Source organism: Rhyacophila brunnea, unplaced genomic scaffold (assembly GCF_057557595.1).
Source record: "Rhyacophila brunnea isolate RB1 unplaced genomic scaffold, BYU_Rbru_1.0 scaffold_1, whole genome shotgun sequence".
NCBI lineage: Eukaryota > Metazoa > Arthropoda > Insecta > Trichoptera > Rhyacophilidae > Rhyacophila > Rhyacophila brunnea.
In genome coordinates, this window is record NW_028232751.1 from 65,436,890 (window position 1) to 65,463,026 (window position 26,137).

Genomic DNA, 26,137 nt, shown 5'->3' on the forward strand with positions numbered 1-26,137 from the left:
TGACTCAGTTATTCTTCTTGTCGACGGTCACAAATCCCATTTAACATTAGAATTGAGCAAATTTTGCAGCGAGCGACAAATAATTCTATATGCACTACCTCCAAACACGATGCATCCGGTAGTGTCAGCGTGTTCAAACCACTGAAAGACATTTCGAGCAACCTCAATATGGTCGAAACCATCAAAAATGTATTCAGAAAATGTGGTCTATATCCGCTTAGGTGTAGATTACACGAAATTTACCATAGTCACTGTGACACTGCATTGAATCAGTCAATCAATTAAAGTAAAAGCATTGAACGCCCATGCTGTCAAATCTATCGATAAGTTATCATTCGGTCGATTCGCACGAGCGGGCCCACGCCCAACTTATATACATACCCTGCTACATACATATTAAATTTGTCAACACAAATCGAAAATTTGTGAAGGACACAGTTAAATGCATTTGACATAATAACGATCAGGTCGGCGTCCACAGTGAAGGGTGGAAATCCAAGATAGCCGATTTCATTATTACAATGGATAAGATTGAGGTGAATTGAAATCGGTACGCGGATCATTCTCAAACGCTTTGACATTGCGTTCAGACAAAGCTCGGTGTCGGTCGGTCCGTTCACTGTGCACGCCAAACCTTGGAATACTTAAACACAAACTTTTCGATGATCAATAAGGCATCAGCTCTCGACTCCTGTTGTCTCCTCTTCTCCGACGATGCGGTGCACGATGAATATCCGGCGCCGTCATACCCCCGTGGCATTCTGAAAGCGGACACGCAAAATATGAGATTAGACAATAGTAAATTTACATTTCCACTCATACGGTAGACTGTATTATTACAGTTCGGTTAGGCAGGGTTGAATTGTTTTAACCATCTGCAATTTGTATTTTCAATTCGTATTTATGTCGGATCTTAAGATTGCCTCCATCCTTGGCCGCTGACGTAGAGCAACGAATGACCGGGACCCGAGAAGAGCGGAAGGAGCTGAGGGAAGCCCGATGATTGAAAATTAATTTTCTCAGGACACACCACTAAGAGATTCACTTAACCCGTACACCGTGCTGGGCACGTAAACATGTTGCAATGGGCACTCGCACTCGCTCGGTCACAGACGACAGTGAAAACCAATTTTTGCTGCAGTTCATTGATTATTAACTAAATGAAGAATATAATTATACTGTTGTGTTGCGCTACATTCAAAAGCATCGAACTGACACTTGAAATGCATCCAAGACCAGTCACGTGTGGTCCGGAAACTTGGCGCACGGGCAAATCGACACCTTCTACATATCGTCACCGTTCAGGCAAAAGTCACCAACCCTGAAAATGGCAGTTTTGAGTTGAGTATGTCACCCGAAGCGTAAAATTATGTTCTTTAAGATGCAAAAATCTAAAGAAAACTTCCAATACTTGTCTGAAATACGCAAAAATAACCAAAAGGGAATAGTTTGCTTCAGCTTGTTATAATAAGATCGCTTTGGTCTAAATTAAATCAAACAAAACTCACCATAGCGTAATGGTGACTTTTGACTGCTCGTAAATGCAGCACAGCGATGACGAAATAAACAAACACAAGTCACCACCGATCCATAGAGTTGTGATTGACAATTATTTTTCGTTTATGGTCAAGTCCATGATTATGTTGGGACGTTTCTACGCTTTTCGCTTCACTTGCATCGTGTCACCTGTCATTGAACGTTTGGATCTTCGGGTTACGCTATTGTTTCGATTGTGGATTGTTTTGTGATTAATTGTTGTTATTTTAATAGATACCTCAATGCCTTGCAACATTTGTAAAATTGATTTGTCAAACAGGAGTTCTGTTACCATGCATTACTTGAAATATCACAGTGCATCAAGTGATGTTGAGATTGTTGTACCGGTTAATGACAATGACCAGGAAACCGTGATCCTAGCTATGTTCCAGACGATATTGATGGAGAAACAGAAGGTAGTCACTATGACATTGTTATTTTCCTGTTATGAATACTATTCAATTCATATTATTTAAAAAATAAAATATTTAAAAACAATGAGACATTTTCTTGACCGCATAGTTTTGTTTTCAGAATGCGAGCAACATACCAACAAAACCGGTTGGTGGCGCAAGTCAGATCCTTCTACTTGGACTCGCAACGTTGTAAAAGATCTTAGGAATTCTGGAAAGGCCTATGAAACAAAAAAGGGCGTTTATTGCTAAAACTCCCAAAACAGCCAGCTGCACTAAATGCATATTCAATTGCTCCACGAAGTTTACAGAAGAACAAAGAATATTAATATGCTCTGAATGCTGGAGTCTGGGAAACTATTGTCGTCAAAAGGATTTTATCCTGAAGAACACAAAGACTGTTGAAATTAAATGCAGAATGGTAAAGCCACCTCTCAAGAATCAATCGAATGCGAAGCAATACTATTTTTTTAAGGATGGCAGAGAAAAAGGGTTTGCCGAGACTTCTTTTTAAAAACATTATGTATCAGTAATGGCCCTGTAAACAAAGCTTACGAAAAAGCCAATTAATGTAATGTATTTAACACCGAAGATAAGAAGGGTAAGCATGTTCCAAAAAAATTTCCTGTTACGGAGTCACATTACGTAAGGCAATCATCGAGCCGGCAATATATAGACAGTAAATTGTCAATATCAAAAATGTTTGCACTGTTTACAGATTATCGAAAGGAAAGAATGTCATACAAGCATCACATCTTACATAAGAATATTTTGCAAGGACTATAATTACTTCTTTATTAGACCGAGAAAAGACCAGTGTGCTCTCTGCACAAAATATAACGCAATGAAGGACGGCGACGAGAAGAAACAATTGGAGCAAAACTACACCGAAACTAAAACAGGGAGAGAGAAGCCAACACCGACAAAGCTATGGACAAAGAAAGGACAACTCGAGAAAACACTTTTGAAACAGTAACCTTTGACTTGCAAATGTCTCATCTCTGTATTACAGCAGAGAGCTCTGTTGCTACAATTAGACAATTTATGAAGGAGCTCCGCCTAATATTGCTTTCTGTTATGCTTGGCATGAGGTAAATGGCAAGCGTGGTAGCATAGAGATTGGTACATGTTTGTATTGTTATCAAACTGACTTGCCAAGCGATATAAAAAAAGCGTCCATTTTTAGTGACACGTGTGGTGACCAGAACTGCAATCAAAATATTTTGGCCCTTTTAATGGTGTAGAGCTCAGACAATATTGTAAGTATCGGAGCAAAAGTTTTTAGAATCCGGACATTTGATACACCCCTATTACAGGCGGGCTTCTCCCGGTGTAAAATAATCATTTAGTAGTTATAAGTCGAAACGTAACCCTGACCTCTAGAAACGGCTTCATAAAACATCTAATCTGATTCATCGCTCAACTACGTAATTTTTTTTTTATTCATAAGTAAAGGCCTTCGTCCGGTGTGTGAAAATTATATACTGGGCGGAGGTGTAATTAAGATAAATTTAATTTGATTTAAAAAGTATAAATGATGATGGATGAAAGAGATAATTTTAAGACTAAATATAATGTATAAAATATAAGTATTTAAATCTAATAAATTTTGCCGGCAACATTAAAATCTCCGCGCGCCTGCGCCGAGGTGGTCTTCGTGATTCGTCAAATCAAAAGAAGGATCACGCGATAAAATTTGGCCAATCACGAGAGTCCTTTTTTCTGGTCGGCGTGGGTACGGGGAATTTAAAAAGAGAAAAAAAAAAGTAAGTAAGCGTCCCTTTTCCAATATGGACGGACCTGCGACTATAATTGTAAAAACCCAGATATAAATTTGTGAAACTACAAATCAAAAAAAAATATAAGACAAGACCACGTTACGAACACAAAAGACCTTGTTTTATTTTCACTCCAATCGTTTAACTTTTTTTTGTGAATCCGGGGTGCGATCAACGCTTGAGCTAGCCCTGGAACCCCGGACATCTCACATTCAATGAAGGAATGTGACAGTATGCACAATGCCATTGCGAAACAGAAGAGATTCATGAGCGTGTATACGATGCATGACTGGATAAAAAAATTTTCAGCTGCTCAATCTAATCGCAATAAGAAAACTGCGACACCGTATACCACAAAAAAACTAAAATACAACGATATTTATGATTTGGGTCTCCTGTCGAAACAAATATTAAAAAACAAAACCAGGAAAACGGCTGGACAAAAAGTTAACTGGTTGAAGGTGAAATGCTTAAGGGCGGACGTGGTCAGCGTGGGTCAAAATGGAGCTTTTATTTTATTTTCAAAGCATGATCCTGGACATTCCTTAAACGTTGTAGATAATCTATTTATATAATTTTAAAAACTTATCCTTTATATTTATTTTAAACATTTGATGACTGCATAAAGTATTTTTATTACATAAAATAGTATTCTTTTAAACCTCTCGCTCAAATGTTTTAGAATATAATCATATTTCAGTACATAAATGTGCAGTGGTGTTAAGATTTTTTACATTTATTAATTTTGCATTCCCCAGTGGTTAAGCTACAACATACGGCTGTAGCCATAAATTGACAAACTAAAACTGAAGTAGGGAGTGAGATCATGATAATGCGCGTGTGTGAACATGTACCGTTTAAAAAAAAATGTTTTTTTTTCGGTTAGGTTAGCCAAAAGAAATGGCGTATTTCAAAAAAACACTACCTTTTTCTTAGGTCATTAATTATTATAAAGCAATCATTACCCTGCACTTTACCCTGCTATATGTAAAAACATTAGCGAAAAACAACATGGTTTCATGCAACGCAGGTCGGTGGTAACAAATCTTGCTATATTCTCTAGTTATCTTCTTAATTCCATGGATAAAAAATCGCAAGTAGATTCCATCTACACCGATTTTTCTAAGGCCTTTGATAGAGTTAATCATACTATCCTGATCCAGAAACTAGAACTACTTGGTATTCACGGAGATCTACTCCGCTGGCTTACTTCATACATTCACAACCGATGCCAAGCCGTAGTTATTGGTGGACACCGCTCAAACTTTATCTCTATTCCCTCAGGCGTTCCCCAGGGTTCTCATCTGGGGCCACTTTTATTCAACTCATATATCAATGACATTGGCAAGTGTTTTCAACACGCAAACTATATTTTATATGCAGACGATCTAAAGCTATACACGGAGGTGAATAGCCTTGCTGACTGCCATAGACTGCAAGAAGACATAGAACGCCTAACATCATACTGTGACCAGAATCTCCTTACTCTAAATGCTTCCAAGTGTCAATCTATTTATTTTACAAGAAACCGTACACCAATAAAATTTCAGTATGAAATTAATTCCGCGCCAATCCCATTCACTCCGGTAGTCAGAGACCTGGGCGTCCTATTGGATATAAAACTAAACTTTAATGCTCATATTGATCACATTGCACAAAAATCCTCAAAAGCATTAGGTTTTGTTTTGCGTACAGGTAAGCCATTTACCAACACACACGTCATAAAACTACTTTATTTCTCCTACGTACGCAGCATCTTAGAGTTTGCTTCTACTATTTGGTCACCCACCTATAAATCACAAAAAATCAGACTTGAAAAAGTACAAAAACGATTCATCAAGCACCTAAGATATCACAAATCATCACCTCCAACCCAAGTAACACAACATAATTCCACCAGCACACATAACTACAACATCAACTCCCTGGAATCACGACGCACTGTCCACGACATTAAATTCCTACACCAAATCATACATAACGCCATTGACTCGATCGAAATAGTGCAGTCCAGCATATGTTTAAATGTACCCCAGAAACGCACGCGCTCTCAAAAATTATTCCATATACCTAAACACAACACTAACTACGCTAGTAATGCTGTATTCGTTAGAATAATGACTACGTACAATAATTTTTTCAGCGATACAGACATTTTACACCTAACATTTGACACATTCACAAAAACAATTTGCGAAAAAACATACAAAACTAACTTCACACTACCGCAATAAATACCAAAGCCTACTCCCACGCACTCTCACCCATATATACACACGCACGTAAACACATACCTTATATTATATACTTATTTTAAAGTTGTTTCTTCTATCTCACTTTGTTTTAGTTTAATATAAATGTAATAATAAATGTGGAAACCCATTATTGGTCCTTGTATATTATGTAAAAAGTTGTAATATGTACTTTCAATGTCGACTGTGAGGTTTCCCAAATAAAATAAAATAAAATAAATAAAAAATTATTCGTAGGATGTTTATCACACTTGAATGGTCAAAGACATAGCTTATAATTAGTATCTTTAGAATTACCTTCAAATGTGTTAATCTTGCCCATTTTTTGAATAAAAAAATGCTTAATTCTTGTCAAATTTGGGATCACAGAGATTATCAATATAATTTTTTATCGTAAATATTTCACTATAATAATGTCGACATAAATTATACTGATGGTTTTATAAATGCGTTTAAAAATTAATAAACGTAAAAAATCTTACCACTGCACATTTATGTACTGAAATATGACTATATTCTAAAACATCAGAGCGAGACGTTTAAAAGAATACTATTTTATGTAATAAAAATACTTTATGCAGTCATCAAATGTTTAAAATAAATATAAAGGATAATAAGGCTTCAAAATTATATAAATAGATTATCTACAACGTTTAAGGAATGTCCAGGATCATGCTTTGAAAATAGAATAAAAGCTCCATTTTGACCTACGCTGAGCATGTGCCCCCTTAAGATTTGAAAAAAATAGTCCTTCAATTATGAAATATCGATATGGCCATTCCGGCGAATATTTACAAATTAATATTGCTATTCGGAATCGTGCTCCAACCTTTCCGAATGAATTGTCAAAGTCGTATAAGCCTCAATCAATAAGTTCACAAAAGCATAAAGATTTAATGGTATTATGTGAAAAAGGTGACACCACAAGAATTCTACCACTGGTACCAATCTCTGCCGAGCTCAACCAGCGTTATTAATAGGAATGCAGAACCTGATGTCGGAAGTGATACAGAGGAGTAGTTTTTAATTATTATTTGTTAATCTTTCTTTACTTTCATTATGTTATTACTTAATTTTCATTGGTTTGATATTAGCATTAGATTTCAGTCAAAAAAACACTTAATTCATTTACTTTAAGTATTTATTACTATTATTACTATTTATTATTAATATTAAAAAACAAAACCAGGAAAACGGCTGGACAAAAAGTTAACTGGTTGAAGGTGAAATGCTTAAGGGGGTAAGTGCACTGCGTAGGTCAAAATAGAGCTTTTATGGTATTTTCAAAGCATGATCCTGGACATTCCTTAAGTGTTGTAGATAATCTATTTATATAATTTTGAAGCCTTATTATCCTTTATATTTATTTTAAACATTTGATTTTTTACTTTTATTAATTTTTAATTGCATTTATAAAACTATTAGTAAAATTTATGTTGACATTATTATAGTGAAATATTTACGATAAAAAATAATATTTTATAGTCTTTGTGATCCTGAATTTGACAATAGGGCATTTTATTATTCAAAAAAATTGGCATGATTAACACGGATAGTGAAATTTAAATGTGGTCGCGATCCTCAGCCATGAGTGCACGACCAAGAAGATATTATATTTATTCTCTTTTTATATCTAAATTTAATTTGTATGTTTTAGTGATATATATTTTGGTAGTAATGTCTCCTTACAACACATTTCTTAGATATTGGGAGTCATAAAAGGATGATAAAAATACTGTATAAAAAATGGGGCGGCATTCTGTCTAGGGACGTTACTGGGTTTACAGTCGAACTTGGTTATTACGAGGAAGCTGGGACCGACTGAATTTGCTCGTTATAAATCGAGTGCTTAAAGTCAGACAACGTTATCTACAAAAAAGTGTTTTTTTTTTTTTTTTTGAGAAAACGTTATTTTACATTTACGGCTACATGATAGTCAAACAACGTTATGTCAATCTTTTCTAATTTTTAATTAAATCGTCAGTAAAGTTTAACGCTAACTACATAAGTTACCCTTGTTTTCATATTTTTTAAAAACTATCCCTATAAATTTTAACATCATCATAAGCAAGATAAATGTACAATACACAATAAAATATAAAATATTAAGGCGTATGGGTTTATTCGCAAGAATCAAATTTGACGTAAGCGCCATGAAAAATAACAATGCTCGAAGCGTAAAACGGCTTCTCGTGTAGTAGATACGAAATCAGAGGTTTTAAAAGTGTTGAATTAATAATATTTTTTTCCTAACAAATTTTATAAACATTTTTGTATTCGGTAGAATAAATTATAAGAATAAAAATAGTAGACCTCTAAATAAGAACCTCATATTATTGATATGCTGAATTTGTGAAGTGATACCTTTTCTTGAACCTATCATATTTAGGTTCAAATTCAGTGCAAATATTTTTCAAAAAAAAATCTAATACTAAAAAACACGAAAGTGTAAACAAATATAATTTTATTCATTTTCATAAGCTAACATTACAAATTATAAGTTTAAAACATTCACAAGATGGCATGAAAGATTTCTGTTATTATTGCGTTTTTATTAAATTATAAAAAAATGACTCATAAAAGAAAGCAATCCAATGAATATTTGTCGAGGAACGTTTTTTTTTTAAAATTTAGTACACAACAATTATGATTTAAGAAACAATTATTATAATAGCATGTATTTGACGGCAGTACGTTTTGGTCGCCGCGGAGGATTTCGGAACATTAGTGTATAGAAAATTAATAATTGGTTCCTTAATTAGTGTATTGGTTTAACGGTATGCAATGTATTAGAATAACTATTATAAATTGTTTTTTTTTTATAATTTTATTTTCTTTTCTATTGATAGCTATTAATTGATAATTGATATTATTATTTGTTAACTTGATAATTATTATATTGAGGGTTTCTTATATCCATCGACCGTGTTAGTCTGATCAACGAGTTCAGGCAATACACAATTCATATAAATCTTGTCACTTGTGATGTGAAGAGTAATATTGTTTTTATTATTCAATGAAATAGGTTCTTACCTCAATATATGTTTTACTTGAGTTAAATAATTACTAATAAATGCCTAAGGTGATTCCATTCAATACAACTCGGCATTAAATATATTAAATTCTAAAAGTTTTGTACTATTTCATTTGAGTCGTTTTATGCGATCCTGGTTTCGCCTTTCGACATCGTCAGGATGCGCACTCCTCAAATATACACTGACAACGAAAGCAGCTAATTCTCACTTAACAATAAATTAATACAATAAAGTAAGGTAAAAACTTTATCACCTACCTATTAAGTCAAAGTGCACAATGAAAAATTTAACAAACAATTAATTATGAATAGTTGAATTGTGGCAGTATGAAAAAAAAAGATTTTACCACAAACCATCTGAAAAATACATACATCATAAAACATATACGTGATTTTGTGCCCCAAAACACTTATTTTATTATTATTTTGACGATTAGGAAAATTATGACACATGTTTCAGTGGCCATTACTATGACAGCATTCGAAAACGTATTTTACTTTAAATTTTCTACAAATTTACTATTTGTGACATAAACCACTTAAGATCGATAATAAATAGACCTTGAAAAATAATATTATTTTGTTTCTATTGATAATGCCAATAAACATACTCCTGGATACGTCCCTTTGAAAATAACAAAACATGGCGACCCAGGTACATAAAAACTGTATTAAGCCCAACCAAGTAGGTATTTATCAAAATAATTAAAGTCCACCTATATTTTATCTAAACTGCTCAAGTCCAAAATATTTTTTTTTATAAATGTTGCACCGAACGAATACCTTTAGGACTTCTTTGTAGCCATCGTGGTTATAAGATTCAATTATCTTACAATATCTCACATGCTGCAACCATTTGTATTACAAGATAATAAATAATATAATATAACTACATTTTTCTCAGTTTGACATTCACTGGTATTTTATGATGTTTGATTTGTCAACACAAATTATAACACCTGGTCTACGTTATGTGGTCTTGCCAATTTGATTGTTACTGCAATGCGAGTAAAGGTCATTTTTCTATGAGTTAAAATACTGTTCGCGACGGATAAAATTTTGGAAAAAAAAGACGTCCTCACCCGTTGAAATTCACAAGCCTACTAAGGTTAGAAATGAGAAATTAGAAAAACTATATGGATTAATCGATCAAATGGTCTCTTTTTGTTAATTTTGCAAAATAATTATATATCTAAATTGTCTGAAAATAGGATAAATACATGAAAACGTACGACGTGTTTTGGTAATATAGCGTCACTAATTGTACCGAATTTATAGGGTTTTATTTATTTTTTCATTGTTAATTATTATTTATAGTATTACGGAAATGTTATATTATAATAAAAAAATATTTTTATTGTGCAGTATATATTATTTTGTGAGAAAAAATCATTCAAAATTGGCTGATGTATACTCAAACTAAAATGGCTTTAAAATCTTTATTTTTCTGAAATTAAAAAAAGTACGTGAGTTAATCAATGAAATGTATTGTTTTACCCATTTCTTTCATACAATATATACCTGCAAAACTATTATTAAGTTCAAAAATTCACTGTGGCGTGACAGTCGTTTTGGCCAATTTCGAAAACAGGACCGACTATTTGTCATTTATTTTAAAAATTAAAGCGAATCAGAAAATTTTAATGACACAAAAAGTGTTATTTGAATATTATTTATTAGATTTAAAATAAATAAAGTGTTTATTATGTGTCAATTCGTGTTAAACGTCCTTGCCATTTCCACGATTCTGAGAAGACAGGAAAAAACGGGTCCAATGGCCTTAACATTAGATTTTAAATAAACCTTTCCCTTGTTGAGTTACAAGAATCTAAAATAACGATTTTTGGCTCTCCTGTAAAGTTGCACTTTTGTAGATAGTGTTGTTTGACACTAAGCCCTCGAAATGTTACTCGGTATATCAGAGAATAGGTATTTTTAAATGAGCGGTCACATAACACAAAAAGTCGCAATTCAAACAAGAATACACAATTAGAATTTTTCCCTAAAACAAGCATGGCATTCATGACTACAAAAGAAGTTGATTATTGTAATGAATACTGAAAGGTACCTACTGACTTCAGCTTGAATTTTTTACATGAAATTTCAACCATATGTGTGGATACTTTTTCAATTTTGTCAGCGAAACACCCAATTAGGTACAATTATACACTTAACTAGTGTCATAAACGTAATCCGATCCCGGCGACACCAGTCTACTGTCGGATTTTATTGCTTAGGGTTGAAAATGTTTTAACGATCGACACATTAACAGTTTTAAGAAATTTTTTGACGATATTTTTGTTCGGTATATCCGATAAGTAGCTCATTATAAAAGTGAATAAATGTATGGAGAAAATCATAAATGTCAACGAATGTTTCCTCGTTACATCCGAGATCTCGCTATATCCGTGATCGTAATAACCGAGATCGACTGTATTATCAAATTATCCACATGTGTCTATTCCTAAATCACTTGCCCTGTAATCTTCTTTGGCTAAACTCTCCGTATTCATTATAGCTTAGAAGGTTAATAAATTATAAAACAATTAACGTGTCGACCGGATTGAAAATCCAAGCTTTCCGTGAGACTCGTTTGGAAAGTGCAGTATCGCACATTGCGAAAGGTACATCATTATTGACTTACATAATGTGTGAAGGTACGGCAACGAGCTGGCAGCCGCATGCTGCACCTCTTGAGGGTTTCAATATCTCCATGTCCCATCTTCATCTTCATCCTGCTGAATAACCTTCATACGATGCGTTCAAGTCGGCGTGGCCAGGAAAGAAGCAGGACAGTCGACGAATAATAATAAAAATAATCATAGGATCTGAAAAAGACAGAATAATGCATGAGTTTGTTAATAACATAACATCTGCGTTGTATACTTGTACGCAGCTTACTACTGAATTTGACAATCGAATTCCGGCGAATTATAGAGCTTGATTTTGTACTTTCAACTAGTAAAAATAACGGCGGATTATAGTAGTTATCAGATAATCGAGCGGCAGATTACTGAGTGCACTGTACCTACAAATTTCTCAAAAAAACAAACTATTTTTACGAAATACCTGTTTTAATTTTTACAATATTTTGTATTTATGCACTATAATCCCCCGTTTTCAATGGACACTTGTCTGGTTTATGGGGTGTGGGGTTTTCCATCTCAAACAACAAATATCAATCAGTAAATGGTTATAATTCTACGGTGCACACAAAGAAGGTGTCAATCAACTAACCGCAAACTGTACACATAGTACAATGATCCCCTGCTGGTGGGTGACTCCGTCAAGCAGATGGTGCCCTGAGGCTTCTCTTCAATGTACCGGATCGGAAGACTGCGTCTGCGGTGGCCCAAGATATGGCATCCCTGAGGAGAATCGCACCCAAGATATGACAGTCCTATAATAATACAATAAATTGAGATGTAACTTTCAAACAGTATGAAGTGTACGATCAATGTTAAACACTCGGAACCGATGCGACTCATACATAATTTGAGGCGCCGAGTCGCTAAACTGGCTTCTGGCGATTTTTCGATAAAATGAGTTTTGAATGTACTTAGATGCTCTATCGATAGACCTATCGACTTTTCCAGTTGAGAGTTTCAAATTCCTCCAATTTCATCAAAAAATCAAAATGAATATTGACGTGAGTCGCCAAGCGCGCTCTTTGAAAAAATAAGGAGTCGCTAAATTGTCTCTTCTTAACCGACCAATCAGACGCCGCCATTCAAATACTGATTTCAAACGTACGGTAAAATCTCTATACAACCGCGTCAAACCGTTTGCGTCTGTGCAGTGAGAATGTCTTGATTTTGCTTCATATATTTGATTGTTTTTACTAATTAATAATGGATGTTTCATTAGTAAGTGTAACGGAATCTCTACCAGGAGAATCAAGGAAGCGTTTAAGAAATCCGGCCGGCTGGAAATGTAACGTGTTACGCCAAGAAAGGTATTTAAAAATTGACATTCCTAACATTAATTTTTGCTATAGATGTTTCAAAAATCCAGTGGTGTTTCATAATAATATTTTTTGTTTCCTATGCTTTTTTTAAATTATGCCGTAGATACATAATATTGTATATTTAGCGTGATGTAATTATTATGAGATCTCTAAGTATAGATTTTTAACATATTTTGCTTGTGTCAAAAAATAATATTATTGGGACCTTTAATAATTGAACATTATTTTTTAATCACTTGATGACTTTCTAAGTGAATCCATAAGTATAAAAAATTGATTTAAGATAACCACCATAAATCTCATTATATATATTTACATAATATCTAAGTATAGTCATTATTATATACTTTTGTATATATATTTTATTGACCTCTATCTTTACTTTTTATTTTCAAAGTTATTAATTATTGTATTTTTCATAATTTGTAGCAGATATTCATCTAAAAAATTGCCCGAGTATCCTCAGTGCAAGTGCATATCAAGTGCAGTTCATTAAATGGAACTGATATTAGACATTTCCATACTGCATTTTATGAAAAGGCAGTGAAACTTGCTCAAGATACATTTATAGTGAAGTATTGTGAAGGAGTTTCAGTGATGTCACACAGTGGGGCTGAAAGAAAAAATTCTTTCAATATAAAATATTATGCCCGAAAAAGTCAAACTGGTGCTTTGGTTCCCGTATGCCAAAAAACCTTTTTGGGTATTTTAAACATTAAAAAAGGTAGAATCCAAGGTGTTGTGAAGCGCTTTCAAAATAGCGCGGGAAAACTTCCCACCGAGAGAAGAGGCGGGGATAAGGCACATGCGAGTTTTAATTTTAATTTTTTATTGAATTTGACGTTTTCATTTACTATTCCATATAAACCGGAAACTAGAAAATAACTTAAAGTTATCACACTGCCCATAACAGTTTTGTTATGTTAACAACTCAAATGTTAAGTCAGTGGTTTCCAAACTTTATGTTACTACGCCTCCCTTTTAAAAAAATCTAATCTAGGCGCCCCCCGTTATTTCATTAAATAATACAGACACCTTTTTAAATAGTCAACAAAGTACCTACCTACGAATACAAAAATGAAAAAAAAATAAACGAGGTTTTACTACTTACATTAGATTAATTTTTGACGAATGTGCTTGTTTATTAGCACAATCAATTTCAATAGTGGTCAATCCAAATTCATCTTCCTTCATTGACAAATGGATTCTATCATGGACCCCACATCCCGAAGCGAACCCACCCACTGAGATCCCCGGGGTTCCAGCGGCTAGCTCAGGAGTCCATCGAACCCCGGGTTCACAAAAAAGAGAAATTCAAACGGTTTAGTAGAAATAAAACTCGGTCTTTCGTGCTCGTAACGTGGTCTTCTTATATTTTACATTTTCTTTAAACGTTTACATATTTTGTTTTAACAATAAGTTTCGCAGGTCCTATCCTATCGGAAAGGGGACGCTTACTAATTTTTTTTTTCTTTTTCAAACTTCGCGTACCCACGCCATTCCACAAAAAGGACTCTCGTGATTGGCCAAATTTTATCACGTGATCTTTGATTCGGCGAATCACGAGCCTGACCCTGGCGCAGGCGCGTCGAAATTTGGACGTTGCCGACAAGCGCAGCAAAATTTATTATATTTTAAATACTTATATTTAGTCTTATAATTATCTCTTTCATCCATCATCATTTTTACTTTTTAAATTAAAAAAAATACTTACGTGGTTGAGCAAGGAATCAGATTAGATGTTTTATGAAGCCGTTTCTAGAGGTCAGGGTTACGTTTCGACTTGAGCTACTAAATGATTATTTTACACCGGGAGAAGCCCGCCTGTAACAGGGGTGTATCATTCGCCCCATCTGGATTAAAGTCGAAAGGTACGCCCTGATCTCATCGGCCACCCATCCAATTCCTTGTTCATCCGTTAAATACATGGCATGATAACAGTTTATATAAAAAAATTCAACTACAATCTAACTATTCTAACAAAAAAAAAAAAAAAAACAACTAACTTTACGTATTGTTTCTATATTTATTTTAATTACTATTTTCCTGCTCAAAGCAATGCTCCTGAATAAGTCAGAGTTTGATTTATTTTCCTTTCTTATTATCATTTGTCATAATTTATTATTATTTTATTTTTCTCCTGTAATGTCGTGCGTTTATTTTGTTTTCGTAATGTTTTTGTTATTCTTCTCGTTCTTTTATACTAGTCAGCGGAGGGGTCGTGGAGCTGCAGTCTTTGACTCTTGGGCTGTCCAGTTTTTTTTGTATTCCGAGAGGCTACATTTGTAGACGTTTGGCCCTCGTTCGGAATTATTATTTCGTGTTATGTTTTTCTTCTTCTGGTGCAATAGGAGCGTACCTCGTTTGGCGTCGTCTGCCTTTGCAACCAGGGCGTGGTAATGGCGTTACTATTGAGCCAGGCTCGTTCCGAGCAGCGGATATCTTTCTGTGGAAAGTTTTCCACTGATCTGCTGGTCTCTGGAGTATCACCTCATAGATGGACAGGTACTGTGTCTCCATCTGTTCCTATTACTGCGGGCAAGGCATCGTATAGCGGTACAACGGCTAGGCTCGCTGACGGCGGCACGGCTTTCTCACAGGCACTAGGATGGATTTTCACAATAAGTATCTTTTTCCCTTTCTTTTCTTTTTTTTAGATGGTTACACTTCGGAGGTACCTCTTGTTGTTTCACGATATCTTTCAGGCGTCACGTCCCTAGTCTCTCCATGAACCTGCGCGAGAAAGGAGAGTGCGCACTCTCCACACCATCAAGCTTTGGTATCATGAATTTTCGGCTACGCTGCCTTTGGATGCTCTTACTTCGAGAGGTGGCTCCCTTTGTGCTTCCAAATTGTCTTCATCTGTATTTATTCTTTTTCTTTCTTTAGTAATTTATTCGTTCATTAGACTTCCTGTACTTTAAATTTATTCGAATTTACTTTATTAATTACTCCTACCCCATACATTAAATAGCTACTAATTTTATATAAAATCTTCCCATTGTACTTATGGTACTTACTATCACTTTTAATATTTTACCCTAATACCCATAATTATTTTGCAACATTGTATTGACTGTATAAATAACATTGATATTAAAAATTGAAATATTCCACCCTCTCATATTTATTTCTGAATCAGTACACTTAAAACTGTGTAATTAACTTTATTTTTAGTGAAAATTTTATTTAAAAAAAAATTGTTGTTTCGTTATATGCGCCCGACATCCTATTCCAAAGGCGCGCCGCGCCGATTTGCGGTGCCTCTCACGTTTTATTATTATTATTATTTTTATTTTTTTTCATTATTGAAACCCCGTTGAGAAATTTACGGCTTATTGACTCATTTTTTTTTTCCACAAGCATACAATCTCTACTTTCATCCTCTTATACCTAATTTTAACGTATTATTACAATTTCACTTATCAACTATAATATACACTTCGTCGAGTGATGCCGTATTATTCCCGTTCCGTTTTCGCTGTGTTAAATTTACGATTGGTAATTTGTAAAGAAATAATAGTGACGGTCGTATACTATTTTCCTCGTTTCTCTTTGAATTGAAATTATTAACACGGCGTAACTTTGAAACAGGTTTCGCGCTACTGTAGAATATCCTCTTTCCCGTTTATAAAATTGTTTGCGATTTTCAATGTTAATGTTTTCGAATTCATTCATATTTACTTTATTTGAACGGAAAGAATTGGCGTCACTTTGCGAAGCGTTATTTTTAAAACTAGAATGTACATTTTTCGTACTAATAAACTTAAGATTACAAGACTCAGAAAGTTGGTCCTTAATTAACTTTGTATCTGTAATTAGAAGAATTTCCGGATGTTTTATTCGTATAATCTACACATTTCACTTCCAACAGCAACTCGGCGTTCACCCTTGACTCGAGGGTTGGCGACTGGTCCTGCTTCATCTCCTCGTGGTCGAGCCTGCGCCCGCACAGCTTCGATTCCTCTCAGCTTGCGCGCCTTTTCAGTCCTCTTGTGAGGCTCCCTGGCCTCGCGTTTCCTTTTTCTCTCCTCACCGAACATCCCGTGGTCGACTAGGGTACACAACATGTTAGTGATACCCTAGGAAAATCGGCATTTTGCTCGCCGTTTTTCGTCGTGAGTGGGCCGTGGCCTCTACGAGCCCTCCTCGCTGGATACCGTTGATGATGTGTCTGGTCTCCATAGGTGGGATTTGTGCAGCCATTCGTCGTACTGGAGACGCGCTGGTGCTACGGTCTCCAGCACGACGCTAGGCGCGGTCAGCTCCGTATGTGGACTGTCTTCGAACACCAGAGGGCTCTCCCGGTTTGATGTTGTAGACAGCACTTCTTCTTCGATAAGGGTTACGTCGGAGTCCACTTTTTAGTTAACCATTTCTTGGTTGTTCCGGCGCTCCTGGATCATAAACTTTTATTTAGCGTTCGCGGGCGTAAATTTTATTTCGCGGGTTCGGAAGAATCCATGCGATTCTTCGAGCTTCACGTTGCCAAGGCGCCATTGAGATCCCCGGGGTTCCAGCGGCTAGCTCAGGTGTCCATCGAACCCCGGATTCACAAAAAAAAAGAAATTCAAACGGTTTAGTAGAAATAAAACTCGGTCTTTCGTGCTCGTAACGTGGTCTTCTTATATTTTACATTTTCTTTAAACGTTTACATATTTTGTTTTAACAATAAGTTTCGCAGGTCCTATCCTATCGGAAAGGGGACGCTTACTAATTTTTTTTTTCTTTTTCAAACTTCGCGTACCCACGCCATTCCACAAAAAGGACTCTCGTGATTGGCCAAATTTTATCGCGTGATCTTTGATTCGGCGAATCACGAGCCTGACCCTGGCGCAGGCGCGTCGAAATTTGGGCGTTGCCGACAAGCGCGGCAAAATTTATTATATTTTAAATACTTATATTTAGTCTTATAATTATCTCTTTCATCCATCATCATTTTTACTTTTTAAATTAAAAAAAATACTTACGTGGTTGAGCAAGGAATCAGATTAGATGTTTTATGAAGCCGTTTCTAGAGGTCAGGGTTACGTTTCGACTTGAGCTACTAAATGATTATTTTACACCGGGAGAAGCCCGCCTGTAACAGGGGTGTATCACCACCCTGGTCAGGATTTTCCAACCACATATTTAAATATTTAATAGTTCCAAAACAAAGCAGCGCTTTTTTTGCTATTAATAAAATAATGTGAAAAGAGCACTAGCAAACTAACCAAGAACTCTGGTGTAGAAATCATTTAAAAATAATGGAGACACGGCGAACTTTTTTTTGTCATTTTGATTTCCTAAGCTCCAATTTTTTATGAATGCCTTCACTTTGTCGTTTTAAATCAGTGAATGCGTAAGTGGTCCTTGGATTGATTTATTCACTCAATTTTTTAAAAATTTCAACCAAATAGACAAGTTTAACAACAAAATTATCGTTCCTAAACAAATATGCCTCAAATTTCAACATCATGATTAATTTGACCCTTTTATTTAATTTTTTTACGAGATAGCCATTGCATTATAAAATTAGTCTCCATATTTGCAGAAAGGTTTGGAAACAACCTTTTATAGGACAGTTTTTTTGTGTAGTTTATAACTAGCGGCCGTTTTAAAAACTATCCATTTGCAAACTGAAAACCAGTGGCTACATTAATTGTGTTTTGTGGTTTAATAATGGTTTGTAATGAATAAATACTTACATATTTTGTTAAATCTTGTTTTACAGTGTAATAATATTGTATGGTTTCGCACCTATTTGAGGTTATTTTCTACGTACATAACTATATTATACTAAATCAATCGAATATTTAGGTATTATACACAAACATAACGAAATAAAAAAATAATAATTTCGTTTGACATTTCAGTTTTGACGTTTCATCTCATACCATAGACATCGATTTTCTTGGTTTTGCCAACTGGTCACTCGCGAGTTAATAAGAGTCCTTAGCGAGTGGCTTCCAGAATAGGTATTATAGTATACGACATGAAACGGGCGATAATAACTTGTCATGTCGCACACACGAGACGATAGTTACGAATTCGGGCTGCTGGTATGCGATATTATCGCTAGCAGAATAGCAGCTAGAATTATGTCATTGTGAATATTATGTATTACAAGCCGCCGACAAATATAATAATTTTGTTATTGCTTTGTTATGAGGCACTGATAATAATTATTTTGTGCTTCTTGCGCTCCTTATTAAATAGGGAAAGTGTACTGCGCAGGTGGAAAGAGTGTCATTTTGGTTGTATTCATGCTTCAAGGGCCTACTTTCTAGTGAGCGCCCCGATCCGCCGCTTTTGGTGGGCTTTGTCCCTTATGTGTAAGTTTGAAGACTGCATTGCAGGTCAAAAAAGTTGAGCGGCTTCTGAATTGCAATTTGCATTCATGCAATAGTTGCAAACGGCACCACATAACAAACGCTCAAGACAGTGAACGGCAGTTGTGTCATTAATCAATTCACACGCCACTGTTGCCAGTAAACACATGCACATGTACAGGCGCTATAAAGCACACAAATTCGTATGGTGGACTGCCCAAACTACATTCAAATCCGATCGGGAGATGTGGCCAGTCCAACCGTTTCATTTTGTTTATTGGCAAAAATTTACAAACAATCACCGACCTGGGACCAACTAGGGACACGACACTGCCTAATAATTCTGAATAATTCACGTTTACAGCCGATCAAATATGTTAAATCGATGGATTACTATATAGAAATATAGCCAAATGTGTTCAACTGAACAAAACACAATAAAATGGCGGATAAACATAAAAATTCATGATACACAACGACAACAATTCTTCGAGTCAAAGTTTTCCAGAAACCACAACTAATTAACAATGCCGTTAGCAGAGATTACATAACAAAACAACTAAAGGATTGCAAAGGTTAATATGCCTACAAAACGAGACTAATCACAATACTTTCGTAACGCAGATTTACTTGCAAATGGAGTCTGTAAAATCATTTAATCCTAATAAACACTTACCGCTGAAGAATCTTCATTAAAGAAGGACTCCGTTTTATCTCGAAAAGCCGCTAGTGATTTGGATTATTGTTTTTTCGTCTTCGAGAAGGCACGACAATCTTTCCACCGACTTCAGTCTGTAAAATAGATTGCATTATTGCAGAAATTTACCGCCAATTGAAATGGAAACAAAATCGAGGAGAAAAAGGCAGCTTGTCGTCGATCGAACCGGCGAATAATATGCCTACATGATGCTTTATTAGCTTACCTTCGTCTGAATTTGATGCTTTTCGTTTGCGAACGCCACAATTGTAGAACATCGCGTTCACACACGAAAGTTCACTCGGCGTCCGCCATGTCTTGTTTATGTTTTGAAGAAAACAACCTCGATGCTGATCAGTGTTGCCATATTTTGAAAGTGGAATTATAGTACAGAGCCTCCAAAATTATAGTATTTGGGGATAAAATATAGTACGCGTTGTCATCTGTTGAAAATGAAAATTTTCCCATTTTTCATGGTCGGCTCGTTTTTTTTAGAAAAAATATTTCTTCGCGGGCCGCAGGTTCCCAATTTTCATAGTCGGCTTGTTTTTTTAGGAAAAATATTTCTTCGCGGGCCGCAGGTTCCCGATTTTTCATAATCGGCTTGTTTTTTTTAGGAAAAATATTTCTTCGCAGGCCGCAGGTTCCCGATTTTTCATAGTCGGCTTGTTTTTTTTTAGGAAAAATATTTCTTCGCGGGCCGCAGGTTCCCAATTTTTCATGGTCGGCTCGTTTTTTTTAGGAAAGATATTTCGTCGCGGGCCGCAGATTCCCAATTTTTCGTGGTCGGCTCGTTTTTTTTAGGAAAAATATTTCGTCGCGGGCCGCAGATTTCCAAATTTTCGAAGACCACTCGATTGCGAAATGGCAAATGCAAAATTATAGTACTTTTATATGAAATTATAGTACGATTTTCAAAATTATAGTATTTTGGGCGTACTATACATATTTTATATCGTACATAGTACGCGGACCAAAATTATAGTACAAATACTATAATTATAGTACGGTTGGCAACACTGATGCTGATGCATTTGCTTTTGTCGCCAGTGTTGCCATCTTTTCATAGTGGGATTTTAGTACAGAACCTCCAAAATCATAGTATTTAGGGAAAAAATATGCGTTGTCATTTCTGTTGAAAAATGAAAATGTATTGGTTTTTTGTTTCTCAGAAAATAAAATAACGGAGAATTTGAGAAACTCCGAGATCCCTTGACCAAATTATGACAATTTATCGGCTATGTTTCTCATGAACTTTAAATAATTTATGCGTCGGTTTTTAAAGCCTCGCACAAACCAAGGCTATCGCTGTCGCTAGCGCTTGGATTTGATGCGAATTTCGCGTTTGACATCACACCAAAGCGTCAGCGACGCAGCCATAGACTAAATAATTTTATTTACGCGCCAGATTTAAATTGTATATAATATTAATGTTTTACGCCAAATATTCTGTAATTTTTATGAATTAAATATGAAAAATGAAAGGAGTTTTACCTACCAATAAAACTCTTATTATTCATGTTGACTTTGAAGTCCTTGAGATAGGGTTTGCTCTTTCTTCTTCGCGTGAGGATATATTCTACTAATTTATTTTTCTTTTTCTTGTCGTTGGTCATTTCTCCGTTTTCATTTACTGGTCATACCCGCGCGTCTGTTTTTTATGTATAAAGTTTGGCATCACTTTGTTCATTATGATATGACTCAAGGAACCAGGTAGAAGTTACCTGGACTTCAAAGTCAACATGAATAATAAGAGTTTTATTGGTAGGTAAAACTCCTTTCATTATTCGAATTTGACTTTGAAGTCCTTGAGATATCTGTTTGTTATCACCTGGTGTTGGGTATGCCAAATTCCTGTATGTGACAATGATTCATTGACGAGGTATAGACCATCGTGACTTTCCATGTATATGTTGAATAGAGAAGTTAATGGGTTCTTTTCCCCTTCTGATGGTGGTGTATCCATCGTTCTCTGGTAGTTGTCGTGAAATGTCGACTCACTACGCCAGTTACCTCTCTTTAAAATATCATCTATTGGGTATATTTACAGTTTAAGGAAGCCACTACTGAGCGGACACTACCTGGTGGTTCTTGTACCCCTGCTTCCAACAGTACTGACCATATCCAATTCCTTATAACTGTCCTGGTGGTTGGTTTTGGTGATCCTCTTGAAGATATAAATAATTCCGAAATATACCGACCTTCCCCTCTCTTTTAGGTTTGACCAGCGCTCGAAATGGAAAAGATTACAAACCGGAGCGCTCGAAAATTAACATGGTTATCAAATTTTATGTGTATTTTATAAACATAAGTGTGCTAGATTTTATTTTTTTTTTTTATTATATGGCATATCTAGCTCGGACGGTCAAATTATTTTGTCCACGAGACGGGGCGATAACTTTACAGATTTCACGAACCGGAACGGCGCTCCGGTGCGTTCCGGTCCATTTCGACCCCTGGGTTTGACATGCAGACGAGTTTCCGTAACCAGAATACTGGGTCGATGTTTTGACACGTGGAAGCGCTTAGCTTCCATTCCGATTGACGATGCTTGGCGGTATCTGTATTTGAGCCAAACATTGGCCATACAATTTGTGGCCACTTTTTTCCACTAATCCATTGTCTACTATTACTGAGTAGTGTGAGGTCATGAACCCTTCGTCCCGATGCGAGAAGCAGCCGAGTAGGTGGCTGTCCTGCGAGAGGTTTCGAATAGGTTGTACTCCACCGGTGTTGTTTTCCTAAGATGATCTACCACTCGTCCTGGATCCCAAACCGGTGGTTTGATGGGTTTCATATTTTCAGTTATCATAACCGAAATTTCCTGTAACATATTGTGTTGTACTACCACGTTGATGCTGATATCTACAATGATAATCGGTTTGCAAAATGTGGCTATGGCTGACTTATGCACCAGGATGGTTATGTACGACAAACCCTCCATGTTGTGCATGTAGCCTAGGTATCTGGCCAATTCCATTGGTTAAGGGCTATTATGATCCATTAGGTTCATGTTACCCATGTCATTGTCTTCCATTTGTTCCAAGCTGGTTTATTTTTAGAGTCGAAGGCCGCCATCTGGAAGTAAGAAGTGCCCTTTCTTCCACCATTCAATTTGATGTTATTTCCACCCCACCCGAAATTATCCATAGTTAAAGGGACAGGTCCCGGGTCCTTGGAGGTGGACCGTTGGTCTCCATACCAACTAGTGTCGTATGTAGGTGAGGCATTGTATAAGCATTGTTTCCAGCTTGGTGCCACTAGTGAGTACTTTCCTCTTGCTGAGTTCAGGTGCGCTAGGACTCGTGAAAGGATGTTTGGTGGGGGAAATATCCACGCCAATCTAAAGTCCTACACTCGGCTGAAGGCGTCGTGAAACAGCGCGCCACTGTCTGTAACGTCTCGTGACACATACGTTGCAATGACATGTGCTGTTTCGCTTGCGAAAAAATCCACCTCGGGAACACCCCATCTTTGAAACAGGGGGGTGGTTGCGGTGTTGATGAGGTGCCATTCGGGAATGAGTTGTCTGCGGGAGAGATGATCTGCCACGCAGTTGTAATTTCTGCGGAAGTATTGTGCAGTAAACGTGATGTTGGTTCGACTGGTAAATACTAGTATCTGTCGGCATAGGTTTGGGAGGGTGACAGATTTTGTGCCGCCCTCGTTGTTGATGTATGCCACCACTGTTTTGTTGTCTGTCTGCAGAAGCAGATCTGATCCTATGATTGATTGTATCTGAGATTGAATTGCAAACATCTCCTTCCTGTTGGAATGCCATGCCATGCTAACTGGTCTTGTTTCCACGTACCTGATAGGTGTGTTCATTCAGTTGGGCTACCTAGCCTGTGTCAGACGCGTCTGTCGTCAGGAGGTGATTGATGTGTGTCAACTCTGAGGAGCCTATCACCTGGAGCCACCACATGATGTCCTGTTAGGCCTGTGGTGGGATTGTCGTCTATTGGCGAGAATGGGACCTCGACAATTTTGATGACTGGAGCTTTGTAGCCGTCGGCAATGCAATCTTCCTCGTGGAGGTAGGATGCGAAGTTAAGTCGCCCCAGAAGGGATTGAACATGTGCCTACCTGAGGGACCAACTGCCTTTTTGTAACTGCGTTGTGTCAAATCTGAGGATCCTATCGCCTAGGGCCACCACAAGATGTCCCGTTGGCCCTGTGGTGGGATTGTCATCAATTAGCGAGGATGGGACCTCGGCCATATTGATGACTGGAGCTTTGTAGCCGTCGGCAATACAACCTTCCTCGTGGAGGTAGGATGTAAAGTTGAGTCGCCCCAGAAGGGATTGGATATGTGCCTGTCTGAGGGACCAACTGCCTTTTCCTGCGTTATGTCAACTTTGAGGATCCTATCGCCTACAGCCACCACATGATGTCCCGTTGGGCCTGTGGTGGGATCGTCATCAATTGGCGAGGATGGGACCTCGACCATATTGATGACTGGAGCGTTGTAGCCGTCGGCAATGCAACCTTCCTCATGGAGGTAGGATGTGAGGTTGAGTCGCCCCAGAAGGGATTGGATATGTGCCTGTCTGGGGGACCAACTGCCTTTTTGTACCTGCATTAGCAGCTGATGGTGACGGAGTGCTACACACTTCTCCGGCGACAGAAACCCCCGCTTGTTGTTGTGTGTGTCCTACGTGATGTCCAGGGACCCTCATTGTTGGCTTGGGTTCAGACAGGATCTTTTAATATTTATAAACCATCCTAAAGACTGTAGGAAGGTTATCCTGTATTCCACCTGAATCGAGACTGTTTCTCGGATTGGTTGGCTACTAAGAAGTCGTCTAGGTAAGTGAATATTCTCAGCCATTCTTTCGTAGGCGTTCGGCGACCCAATCGGTCAGGGATGCCAACATAATTGGAGCGGTTGGCAGCACGAACGGGAGTCACGTGAATCGTAGGAGCTCCCCTTGGTAGGGTATTCGAACGAATCGACGATGTTGAGAAGCCATTGGTACCTGGAGGGACGCCTGGCTTAGATCTATTATTACTAGCCAGTCTTCTGTTTGTAAGACGGCTGGAACCTCGTAATGGTGAATTAGTTTGAATGGCCTTGGCTGTAGGAACGCATTCAAACGCTTTCGGTTGAAAACAGGGCATAGGGCCCCGTCTTCTTTCTTGATCAGAAACAGGGTAAAGAGAAAAACCAGGGGTTTGACCCGCTTCTTCTAGAACCCCTGAGTTCTTTAAGTCCTCGATCTGGAGAGTGACCGCTGCTGATTGTTGCGTTTGAAAATCTTTCCGTAAAAGTAAAGAAGGACTTACCAATGGTGGTATCCGCACAAAAGGTATGCGGGCTACGGCTATTATTTTTACCAATTGTTTTGAGGATTAGTTGCCCAATCCACTAACCCTTGCATACCCTTTCAGAAGCTGTCCCGTTGGGAAAAAATCGCATTCTGGAGGGCCGCGATGGTCCTTTTCGTCAGATGGTTAGCTGATCACGAGTGGTCGCACCGACGCAACTTGTCATTTAGACCTAACTCTACGACCGTAGGGGCCGCCAAGAATTGTTTTTTGGGCGTTGTGCCACTCCTTGCCGGTCCCCCTGCTGAAATAAGGTACGTAACGAGGATACCTCAAACATCAGCATCTTAATCGACGTTGGTACGTTGAACTTTTCCTCCTGTAGCAGTTCTGCTGCACCGTCTGGTGTCCATTGCTTTTAGAATATCCTCCTCACGGTCATTCAGATGTTGCGCCATAATCACTGATCACTTAACGTTCACTTAACTATCACTTAACGTTCGTCCAAGATAATTATTTTGATAGTTAGAATGAACTGTCAGAAGCAACACGTAAACAAAGTAAGAAGTCAAATCCATAATGAACAAAGTGATGCCAAACTTTAAACATAAAAAACAGACGCGCGGGTATGACCAGTAAATGAAAACGGAGAAATGACCAACGACAAGAAAAAGAAAAATAAATTAGTAGAATATATCCTCACGCGAAGAAGAAAGAGCAAACCCTATCTCAAGGACTTCAAAGTCAAATTCGAATAATATACGTACACTATAGCGCTTTCAGAATTGATACAACTTTTACCCACTTCGCGTAAAGTGTATTTTAATTATCTGAAAACAAGTTGGCAGCATTGGATGCAGCGATGCAGCCATAGACTAAAT

At 37.0% G+C, this 26,137-nt stretch overlaps 1 protein-coding gene across 1 annotated transcript in view; it reads right to left on the reverse strand.

The window, feature by feature from the left end:
- LOC147080132 (uncharacterized) overlaps nucleotides 1-22,643 on the reverse strand; it is a 67,319-nt gene extending 44,676 nt beyond the window's left edge. Inside the window, exons 1-5 of the mRNA XM_085948344.1 lie at nucleotides 21,487-22,643; nucleotides 19,968-20,083; nucleotides 12,251-12,413; nucleotides 11,658-11,841; nucleotides 657-761 (exon numbers count right to left, since the gene is read on the reverse strand). Coding sequence (XP_085804470.1) covers nucleotides 657-761; nucleotides 11,658-11,728 — 176 coding nt within the window. The 5' untranslated portion in view covers nucleotides 11,729-11,841; nucleotides 12,251-12,413; nucleotides 19,968-20,083; nucleotides 21,487-22,643. The remainder of the gene's footprint in view (nucleotides 1-656; nucleotides 762-11,657; nucleotides 11,842-12,250; nucleotides 12,414-19,967; nucleotides 20,084-21,486) is intronic.
- Between the last annotated feature and the right edge of the window lie 3,494 nt (nucleotides 22,644-26,137).